At 37.9% G+C, this 12,395-nt stretch overlaps 1 protein-coding gene across 1 annotated transcript; it reads right to left on the reverse strand.

Annotated features, from left to right (window-relative positions):
- Positions 1-1,962: 1,962 nt before the first annotated feature.
- slc5a7a (solute carrier family 5 member 7a) lies at positions 1,963-12,395 on the reverse strand. The gene is made up of 8 exons (XM_063010557.1): positions 12,212-12,395; positions 11,632-11,745; positions 11,339-11,494; positions 10,296-10,444; positions 7,818-7,961; positions 6,302-6,455; positions 4,428-4,645; positions 1,963-2,640 (listed from the first exon to the last, which is right to left on the reverse strand). Exons 1-8 carry the CDS (start codon positions 12,393-12,395, stop codon positions 1,981-1,983), a joined length of 1,779 nt encoding a protein of 592 aa, XP_062866627.1. The 3' UTR covers positions 1,963-1,980.

Raw genomic sequence — 12,395 nt, forward strand, 5'->3', positions numbered from 1 at the left:
TTTATTATATTTCTCACTGAAGAGAATCATTTTAGTAACACACTGAAATGACCATATTAATTTGTTCTTTTTAAAACACATCGATATATGTGCACGTTACACATGAAAAATGTTTTTGTCATAGACAAGAAGTGAAGACAAGTATCGATTAAGCATCAGATCAGGTACCACAGCATTTTCTGGCAGTAGTTACGAGTTTGATCACAACACCACAGCACAGATCCCTAATGTGTTTAACATCAGGTTGGTCTGATTTTGCAGCAGCTTCTTTTAATTATCAACATAGTGGCTGCTAAAATTTTTTGCATAATGATGTATTAAATGTCAAAAGACTCTTATTATTTGAACTAAAGCAGCTTTACACTTGGCAAATTTGTAAATCATAAATTATTCTTTTATGAGGTCAGATCAGCATAACGTGACAAGCACAGTGGTGACCAAAGGCGGACAGCAAGGATGAGACAAAAAATGTGGGAACATTTTTGGACATCGGTTTGAAAATCAGCAGTTGGAGGACGACGTAGGATGTGACATGTAGGAAAACCTTCTTGTTTACCTACAGTGACCTAAAATGGTAATAGTCAAAGTGTAATATGTATCCTTCTAACCTTTATTTGGAGACATTAATGGCTGGGTAAACATTTTTCTATTACGTTTATGCAAGAATAAAATTAGCTGATTGATGATGTGCTGATTGAAGCAAGTCATTGGGTCTGTCTGAAAACCTACTGATCTTACCACATAAATAGCATTTTACATCATCATACGGCTGTCTAAATTCTTATATACCTTAAAATGCTGCCTACTGAGATGCCTTATTCTGACTGATAATCTCACTGAATAACAAGAGAGCATCCAATGCTTCCTAAGCAGTGTAGACAATCCCAGCATTTTTTCTCACAAAGAATTTCAAATATGATTGACAGATGCAGAGAAATGAACGCTGTTCTTTTTAAATGCAAATATTTCTTATTGATTTTTAATTGTTGATTTTTAATTGATGTTAGCTGGAATGCTGGTGGGTTGTGTCGCCTCAGTCCATTGGTTTGAATGGCCTCAGGCTGTCTGTGTTAGTTTAGTAAGCTAAAACTGCGGGGACAGTCGACATAATCGCTGTCTAAGTAGTGTGTTTATATAATCTGCTTTATAAGTTCAATGTTTTATTAAAATTCTCTCTACTTAGGCAGTTTCAGACAGACCTATTGTCTTGCATTATCTATCATCAAATTATATAGTCTACAGCCAGCTATAGAGGACACACTGTACAGAACAGGGAGCCATTTGGAATTCAGCTCTGCAGCTAGTTAAGGCAGTTGCAACGTTACGTTTCACACCTTTTTTCTCAAATCTGCTTTATACTGCACAAAACATGAAGTAGATTTGTCATGGATGTATTATTATCTCACAGTTATGGCACATTTTAGATCCGTCATCTAGATCTGGATATGAACTGGCTTAAGTAATCAAACTGCTTATTTCTCATTTTAAAAACAGTGCTATGACAGGCCATTGAGATGAACTCTTCTAATATCTAACATAGACTACTGCCATTAAGTACCTTATATATTTTTCTCTATGCTAAAGCATGGCGTGTTTTTGTTTCGTAAATAGACCCTGACCTGGGATTAGGTTCAGAGAAATTAATATTGCTATTGCCTCAAAATCAACATGTAGTCACAGTATATAGGCTTCTGTCTGTCTAAGCAAAAGGAGTTCGGGGTTCATACGTACCTGTAGAACCTGCAGCAAACTGTCTGGTTCCTGTTCCTACTGGTTTGTTGTATTTTTTTCCACATTTGTTATTGTTTTTCCAGACAAGGATCCAGTTACTTTAGGTCTTCTTTTCCTCTAGCAGCAACTAAAAATCCAATCTACATGGTTAAACAAACAAAAAAAAGTCCACATTGTTCTTGCACATCATTTCGAGAGGCACTGTCCTTCACGTCATGGCCATGGTCCTGATTAAAAAGGCAGTGGTATTTACTCATTCTCATGACTGGGAGACTCTGGGCTGGAGTCCTCCTCCTCTTCTTCTGGAAGGGTTTCCCTCCTGCTAAAGGCTCCAGCCAATGTGACGCTAAGCCTCGGCCGTGCTGGTGCCATCTCGTTCAACCCAATGATGTTCCTGTTTACCAGCGTTGTCCTGTCCATGATCTCAGCACTGTGTTTGGCCACCACTGCATCCAGGAAGTCATACTTGGCTGACAGGATGCCGCTCTCGAACAAATACTTAAATAAATAAGAGAAGGCCACATTTCCCAGAAAAGAGGCCAACATGGAGACTGTTTTAAAGGGAAACCTCTGCATCACCAAGAGTTCCACCATTTGAGTGGTATGGTGGACCTTTTCTACATAGTACCAGCCAGGGTAGTAAATAAAAGGAGGCAGCTTGAGGTATGGCTCACCACCGCCAATTCGCAGGAACAGACCAAAGATGTAGCCTGCCACTGAGCCATAGGTATTGGTGCCTCTGACAAAAAGGACACTGAGAAGCTGAGGAAAGATGATGACGTAGACCAGGTCTGAGCTGAGGTACCATAGACCGTACACTGTACCTGTCAGGAGGGCCATGGCTGTAGCAAGAGCGCCGAAAACAAAGATTGTGATCCTCATGACCCAGACAATCTCGTTGTCTGATGCCTAGAGGGGCAAAATACTAAGAATCAGAAATGACAGCTACAGCAATTTTATTGCACAGTTTACAAAAATACTGAACTATACTAAGCTTTTTCCCGCAAGCTATTCGAGCGCTCAACCAATATAGCTGTCTGGTCTTTATAGACAGATAGATAGATATGTATAGAATATCTACATATATTACATATCTATCTATTATATATTAAATATATAGATATAGATTGTTTCCCTTTTTTTACTTTAAATTGTTTTTTATTTAAAATTTTCAGATTTTTTTTACACTTTTTACATATTAAAAACATTTCTATTTTGTAGTAACATATTTTGTCCAATTACTAGTGTGGCCGAACAGTTACAAAAGCATTTTACTACCACTATGTATGTGACAAAAAACAAACTTTGATTTGATTTGATTTAAGATAAAGTTTGTAAACCCAAATTTATTGGATGTAACAAGCCTCATAAAGCTTGTAACTTATGGGCAGTAATTTTGGAACTAGGCTACCATTTCTTTTTAGACATTTCTGTTAAGAATAAATTTAATCGCCCTGTTGCATCATGTAAAATCTCTCTATATAATTTTAAATGACTTATTTATGCAATTCCTTTGATGGCACAACAGTAAATTAGTCCTCTACCACTGAGATCCAGGATTTATACCAATCAGGCATAACATTATTACCACCTTCTTAATATTGTGTTGCTGCCAAAACAGCCCTGACCCATTCTATCAGAACCAGCCTTAACTTCTTCAGCAATTTAAGCTACAGTAGCTCATCTGATGGATCGGACCACACGACACACCACATGCCCATGGGCCTGTCACCAGTTTACCACTGTTCCTTCCTAGGACCACTTTTGATAGATGACGCAGTCATCTAGCCATCACAATTTGGCCCTTGTCAAACTCACTCAAATCCTTTTTCCTGCTTCTAACACATCACCTTTGAGGATAAAATGTTTGCTGCCTAATATATCCCACCCACTAACAGGTGCCGTGATGATGAGATAATCAGTGTTATTCACTTCACCTGTCAGTGGTCATAATGTAATGCCTAGTCGGTGTAAACCCCCAGCAGTACTATTGACCAGTCAGGCATCTACATAACAACATTATAGGCTATGTCTGAGAGGGAAGGGATTGGCACCCTGTCAGTTGTGTGTTACTGCATTGTGCCTAGTTATTCCAGGGAAGCCTGTCCCACCTTGACCAGAATTACTAGTGGTAAATCATGAAGGTAAAACTATTTCTGCCAAAGGTTTAAACTTTTGGTAGCCTAGTATGTAGAGCTTTGGGCTAACAATTGCAAGGTTGAGAGTTCGAATCCCAGCTCTGCCATGCAGCTGATGTTGGGTCCTTGAGAAAGGCCCTTAACCCTTTTGGGTCCAGGGGCGCCATACAATGGCTGACACTGCGCTCTGACCACAGCTTCCAAACAAGCTGGGATATTTAAAGAAAGAATTTTATTGTACTGTACAACTGTGTGTGTATATGACAAATAAAGGCATTCTATTTTATTTTATCATTCAGTTGGTGTTTGGAAGGCCCCTGGTTTTACACAGTTTGTTAAAGTAATTAAAAACTCCTCTAAAAGTTGTTTTTATAAATGCCTACAAATTCACATGCACCTACAGGACAGACTGAGTAACTAATGCAGAAATTTAGGTTAATTTAAAAGGCTCTTAAACTGTTTTTACAACTGAGTAAATATTAATATATATCAAAGGTAGCAATTAACATGTTAAGTTCTCGTGCTATTTATTTAAGGGCTTTCTGATTGGGTGCTTACCGACTGACGGAAGGCCATCTGGTAGATGTTTCTTGCGAACATTGAGCTTGCTGAAAGGATGGACGAGTCAGCCGATGACATAACTGCGGCAGACACTGCCCCCAGCCCAAAAAAGGAGACATAGGATGGGCACAGGTGCTGTAGGACGATTGGAAGAATCATTTCTGATTCATCTTTCATCATGGGTGGGATGGGTCCATAAGAAGTCAGGTTCCAGTCTACGGGTAAAAGTGAAGAGTTGGTTACCATGTTGCGTTGTTAGCTACAGCCCACAGAACACATGATCAGTTACATCACATACAGTACTTACATTATGTATGTGTCATTGTACTTCCATCTAGATGCAAGAATACCAGAGTATTCTAACATGAACAAAGCTTTATAGACAATTACTTAGGTCCCTGTTGCTGTGTGACAAGAACACTAAGAGCACTAAATCTTTAGACTGGAATTAATCTAAAGCCCATTTGAAAAGAAAAAACAGGAACACACCCTAAACAGGGATCAGTTCATCTATTGAGACATTCTGTGAATGCACAGATAAAACCCAAATAAATACATGCTCAATTTTTTTTGGAGTTATAAGGCACCAAAAGCCCTGAGAATATACAGTATATACTAAGGTAGCAAAATTATTTTATTTATTCATCTTTAGCAAATATCAACTGAGGAAATTTATTCAGACATGTAGAAAACAATCCAGCTTTCACACAGATACTAACTGGGAAGAGTAAGAGAGGAGTAAACCAAGGTTCTTGGAGTCGTGCAGTACCAACTATACTTAATGTACCACCATTCTGCCTCAATTCCATGACACAACAGTAATTAAAGGAAGGAGCATTAATGTACTTTGTTCACTGCTATTTCTGTCTAATATAGTGCTTTCAAAATCGAAATGGGAGCTTTTTATTAGATCTCAAATTAACATTGCCACTTCAGCTAGAGCCTCACCAGTGTTTCCTAATAGCTTTGTTTGTCACAGGGTCTTTGATGGTAAAAAAAAATCAGTCGAATAAAGGTGTTTCTTCTGGCTTATAGCTTAGATGTAATATTTACAGAGTTCACATGGTTAACTGGATAAGCCCTTAATAATAAATGGAGACCAGCTGTTGTTATTTACATGTTTCTTTAGAGATCTGAGGGGAACATACCCACCACCCTGAGTCAGTACAGTCAGGGGAAAAACCTCCCCGTTGTGAGAGTTCATTTCAGAGAAAGAAACCTCACTGTAGCAATCAGACTATGTGAGGGTTAGCATCTGGCACATCATTAGCAGCACACTCATGGTCCAGTGGCTCAGATATTAAGCAGGGAAGAGGATGTAAAGCCTGAGAAGATAGTATAGTAGAATATGGCTCTCACCTGGGTGGCTTTGTTAAATGATTGATATGTAAGTCGAGGGAGATGGCACGCATGGTGAAAACAAAGGCATCAAAGTGTAAACTCAAGAGCAGGGGGTGACTGGTTGCTTGAAGGATATGGTTTTGAGGTCTCCTTTGGGAGTTTTTTCTCTTATACTGATGTGCAGGGCCAAAATGGGTGGAAATGTTATAACTTTATGGTTAAAGATGTATTCTGCTTAGTTAAATAGACAGTTTAATTGTATTATTTTTTGTAATAAAGTCAAAGTATGTCCTTAAATAATCATTTTATATCCAACTAAAATTCAGTACGAAGCGGTGGGATGTTATTTGTTTTACCAGTTTACACATGGCCCATGCCCTCCCACTAGCTGGATTTTTTACTAGCACAACAACTACTAATATGGTTGGTTAGAACTGTTGTTTGTGCAATTTGGAACTTCCAGACAAAACACCCACCACTGAACGGGTCTCTAGGACATATATTATTTTAAGTTAAATATTTTAACTTACCTGTGGAGGCCCCAATAGCACCAATCAGGACTGAGGGAATGGCCATGATGATGCAGCCAAAAGCAGCCAGGAAGGAGAGAACTTGGGCATAAGTAGCTGAAGAGGCAGAAAGAACTCGTTGAAAATAGACCTGCCAGGGTATTCCCCCCAACATCTGGAAACAACAATAGCAATGTCAATGCAGAGTGCAAAAAGCAATACACTAAAAAACAACAGTAACAGGTAACACAATTGGTAGACACAGATTAGGACTGTTAATACACTTCATACGATCATACGACCGAGTTATGGGATGGTACATTGGTCCCTTTTTAAACTCTCAGTGTAGTATGACCTAACAGTTAGAAATTGAATTAAATAAGGCAGAGAAATATTATTTACATATTTTAGAGGATGTTATTTATGTTAAACATTTAAGCATTCGTGTATTTGAAGTGCTTTCTTACAGTTCAGAATTGCTTACTGTACAATTCCATTACGAGTCCTTGACATTTAAAAATACATATCACATTTTCATTTCTATCAGAACAGTGTCGTGCTTTATTGTTTTTGTACTGTTCATTTAGAATAGGTTACAAAAGCCAATTACATTCTGGTGCTTATTTATAGTGCCATAAAAGTATTTGCCCCCCTCCAGATCTCATCTATTTTTGAATATTTGTCATACATAATTGATTTTAGAGCTGTAAACAGGCAGCCTGAGAAACACAAAATACATTATTTAAAATGATCATTTACTTCAGTCACTCCAGTATTAGCTGCCACTTAAAAGTATTTGCACCATTACTGACACAGTTAACCATTTTAAGTTAACTAGTAATTTGGGTCAATTTACAATAGACACATCCAGTTTAATTACTACCAGCCCTGTTTGTTATCATTACTTATTACTTATAATAGCGACACAGTGGCTAGGTGGGTAGCACTGTCGTGTCCCAGCAAGAAGGTCCTGGGTTTAATCTCCAGGTCCTTTCTGTGTGGAGTTTGCATGTTCTCCCCGTGTCTGCGTGTTTACTCCGGTTTCCTCCCACAGTCCAAAGACATGCCTGTGAGGTGAATTGGAGACACTAAATAGTCCATGGCTGTGTTCGATATAACCTTGTGAACTGATGAATCTTGTGTAATGAATAACTACGTTGTCATGGATGAAAATGAACAAACAAACTTATAATAGAAATAATATACGTTAAAAAGTCTAAACTAGCAACACACTACGGTGTGAAATATGAGAAATTCTGGAAGAGATGACGATTATTATACTAAAACCTACAACATTTTCTTTAATATAAAAATGGCTATTTCAGTTTTTGTTTAAAATTTCCTTGACATAATATACAGTATTTTAAATCAGGATCATAAACCATATAGCGTGACAAACAATAATGAAGAAAATCTGAAGGGTCTAATAATAATTTCAGCTAATTAAATAAGAACATTTGCACTGAGAATTGCAAATTACAAAATACCAAATTTCTTTATTTACAGATCATTCTGTCTGCAAGTGAACTACACGTACCAAAAGGAAGAAGTTGTCCGCCCACATCCATCCATCTGTGCTTTTGATCGATCCCAGCCAGGGATCCTGGTAGAGCTTCTTCACCGCTGTCAAGCCAATGTCAGACACAGCAGGGTTCGACAGTGCAAAAGGGACACTGATCCACTGAAGGAAGAATACAAATGTTTTGTTTTTTTAATTTACTTTTACTTTTATAGTATTTTTACTTTGTTTTAATCACTACAGACCAGTAAAAAACCCTTTTTATTTATTTACTGTTTGAATGTAGAACATTATAAAGTATTTTTCATTTTACCAATTTCTAATTATTTGTAGCTTAATCATATAACTTATTCGAACTGTATGTTACATGTATACTTACATATTTTAATAGATAACAATAGGCAGATAATTTGCTAATTTGAATACATCCCTTGTACCTTTAGAGTAGCTATGCAATCTTACTGAGGCTACATTCAAATTGCATGATTAAGTTCTCAGTTGTGGATTTCTACTCAAATTGTTCATAATTAATGTAGCTTATACAGTGTATCACAAAAGTGAGTACACCACTCACATTTCTGCAAATATTTCATTATATCTTTTCATGGGACAACACTATAGAAATAAAACTTGGATATAACTTAGAGTAGTCAGTGTACAGCTTGTATAGCAGTGTAGATTTACTGTCTTCTGAAAATAACTCAACACACAGCCATTAATGTCTAAATAGCTGGCAACATAAGTGAGTACACCCCACAGTGAACATGTCCAAATTGTGCCCAAATGTGTCGTTGTCCCTCCCTGGTGTCATGTGTCAAGGTCCCAGGTGTAAATGGGGAGCAGGGCTGTTAAATTTGGTGTTTTGGGTACAATTCTCTCATACTGGCCACCGGATATTCAACATGGCACCTCATGGCAAAGAACTCTCTGAGGATGTGAGAAATAGAATTGTTGCTCTCCACAAAGATGGCCTGGGCTATAAGAAGATTGCTAACACCCTGAAACTGAGCTACAGCATGGTGGCCAAGGTCATACAGCGGTTTTCCAGGACAGGTTCCACTCGGAACAGGCTTCGCCAGGGTCGACCAAAGAAGTTGAGTCCACGTGTTCGGCGTCATATCCAGAGGTTGGCTTTAAAAAATAGACACATGAGTGCTGCCAGCATTGCTGCAGAGGTTGAAGACGTGGGAGGTCAGCCTGTCAGTGCTCGGACCATACGCCGCACACTGCATCAACTCGGTCTGCATGGTCGTCATCCCAGAAGGAAGCTGACGCACAAGAAAGCCCGCAAACAGTTTGCTGAAGACAAGCAGTCCAAGAACATGGATTACTGGAATGCCCTGTGGTCTGACGAGACCAAGATAAACTTGTTTGGCTCAGATGGTGTCCAGCATGTGTGGCGGCGCCCTGGTGAGAAGTACCAAGACAACTGTATCTTGCCTACAGTCAAGCATGGTGGTGGTAGCATCATGGTCTTGGGCTGCATGAGTGTTGCTGGCACTGGGGAGCTGCAGTTCATTGAGGGAAACATGAATTCCAAAATGTACTGTGACATTCTGAAACAGAGCATGATCCCCCTCCCTTCGAAAACTGGGCCTCATGGCAGTTTTCCAACAGGATAACGACCCCAAACACAACCTCCAAGATGACAACTGCCTTGCTGAGGAAGCTGAAGGTAAAGGTGATGGACTAAACCCAATTGAGCACCTGTGGCGCATCCTTAAGTGGAAGGTGGAGGAGTTCAAGGTGTCTAACATCCACCAGCTCCGTGATGTCATCATGGAGGAGTGGAAGAGGATTCCAGTAGCAACCTGTGCAGCTCTGGTGAATTCCATGCCCAGGAGGGTTAAGGCAGTGCTGGATAATAATGGTGGTCACACAAAATATTGACACTTTGGGCACAATTTGGACATGTTCACTGTGGGGTGTACTCACTTATGTTGCCAGCCATTTAGACATTAATGGCTGTGTGTTGAGTTATTTTCAGAAGACAGTAAATCTACACTGCTATACAAGTTGTACACTGACTACTGTAAGTTATATCCAAGTTTTAGTTCTATAGTGTTGTCCCATGAAAAGATATAATAAAATATTTGCAGAAATGTGAGGGGTGTACTCACTTTTGTGATACACTGTATGTGACAGATGATGCACTTGAGAGTCATAAAGTGTATGAACTTTAAATTCTTTGTCTGAACAAATGTTTATACAAATGTTAAATTATATTCAATTACATTAAATGTTTCTTTTTTAGACTTCTGTGTCTATTAAAGCATGTCTTCAAAACGTTCTGACCAAGTGAGCTTAACTATAGGATAGATGGCCAAGATAAATGTCATTCAGTGTATTATAACTATTGATCATTTCAGTATAAGTTACAAGTATTGCCAATCTTTTCAAATCCTTAAATAATGTAGGGCTGCAGTACTAACATACAAGTAAAAGCTAAGTGTGTGCACAATAATAAAGGTGTGTGACTGAATAAGGTTACTGTACCAGTCCCACAAAGATGCAGAAGAGTTGAACCACGTCTGTATAAGCCACTGAATAGATGCCCCCAACCAGTGTGTAGAAAATGGCAATGAAGGCTGAGATGATTACAGAAATGTTGATGTTAATGTCCACGATGACACTTAATGTTGCTCCTGTTGACAAAGAAGTAACGTTGTATGAGTCCAAACCAGTTTGATAGGGGCAGTTGTGAATTGTGATATTTGTTAGGCCTTTGATATTTGTTAAGCCTTTTTAATAAATAGTAAACCATATTGAATCTTGTTATTGTTAAATGTATTTTTGTTTTAAGTGTTCTCTAGGGTAAGAACAGTGTTTTTTGTCTTAGAAAGCTAAATTTTTTACCCAGGTTGTGCAGAGAATTGTACTTAGTTTACCGCTCCTTTAAATCATATGGTCACTGTCACAGACCATCAACAAATACCCATTTTTAATCTAATAAATTTCTTCACTCAATGTTCTCCTTCACTTTAATGCAGATTAAGGAACGAGTGTCAAGCCTAGTGACAACTTCTAGTGTCACCTACTGTAAAAATGTATTTAATACCTTTACCAGTTAAATGCTTTGACTGAAGAATTATGAGTGAGTAAAAAGTACATTTTGTTTGCTCTTTTATTACAGGGATATGTTTTGAGATCATTGTTAATGGTTCTTACTTATACAGAAGTTAATCAAAGAACTATTTCTTTACACTTGATTTAAACACATGTTCAAGATCAGAACTGACTATCGCTAACAGTGCTGTTCTAGACTTTTTACATCTAAATCTAGTTATCATCATCATCATGTGTATAAAATTGTAAAGAACTCCGAAAACTCTTATCTTTCTTATCTGCAGATCCAGATACTACAAACCTTTTCTATTTGCTTCACTGTATTGACGGATTGAATTCGATTTACTAAATGCTTTCATATAAATGCTTTCATATAAATACATTTTAAAAACTGGATGTTTAACCATGTAAAAGCCTTATATTCGTTTTACAGCACTGGATTTCTAGTTCTTGTTCATTGATTGATTTCTTACCAAGAGCTGATAAGATGGCGGCAGACCAGAAGATCTCTCCCATGAGTGCAGGGATGAAGAGCAGGCCGCCCATTCGCTTCCCATACAGCTGCTGGAATGGGTCCAACATAGTCACATAGCCTCGAGAACGCATCGGCTTAGCGAAGAACAGACCTCCTGTATAAAACAAAACTTCATACTATGAGTAAGATAAAGTAAAGGGTAATAAATTATACTTAAGCAACCAGACTACAGTAGTATTATTGTTATTGTTATTATTATTATTATTATTATTATTATTAATATTACCATACCCACTATGAGACTCATGGCATATCCAAAGGGAGCCTGTGCCCAGGCCAGGCCAAAATCAGGCAGATACACATACTCAGCTGTGCCATTAATATAACCTCCTCCAACCCATGTAGCTAAAAGAAAAATAAATTAAACAATTTAATAAACAATTTAAAAAATTTAAAAAAACTTTTAATACTTAGTATTATTTATATTGTATTACACACTATTAGATAAATAATAGCAGAAAAATATAATAAATAACAACAAGAAAATAATAATTGGTGTGTCAAATGTCCAACAAGGTCAAAACTGTCTTACATGTCCCTCATTATACAGGCATTTAGACTTCATATTGAGGTACACTCACACAGCAGATAAACATAAAGTTGATGTTAATTGTTCGTTTGCTCGTATGGACAGTACCATTTAATCCACTAATGTAATAAACTGAATCATTAAAGTTTATTAAGCATAATTTGTGTGACTCAGTATTTTCGACTTTTTACAGACACAAGCAGGTATGATTTGCAAAACAGAAGCAGAAAAAAGTTCAGTACATTTAATAAAACAGTAATAAAGTAGATGTATAACACATACCAGTCATAGTAAACGCTCCAACAAACAGTCCGATATCTCTTCCTCCAACCATGATGGTCTCGTTGCGATCCGTTCCTTCCTCCACTCCCGAGTTCTTGTTTTTCCAGGCGGCCCATATTCCCACCCCCAGAATCAGCAGGTAGAAGATAACGATCGCTACCAGTCCTTCCACATGGATGTTCAT

This window comes from Trichomycterus rosablanca, chromosome 15 (assembly GCF_030014385.1).
Source record: "Trichomycterus rosablanca isolate fTriRos1 chromosome 15, fTriRos1.hap1, whole genome shotgun sequence".
NCBI lineage: Eukaryota > Metazoa > Chordata > Actinopteri > Siluriformes > Trichomycteridae > Trichomycterus > Trichomycterus rosablanca.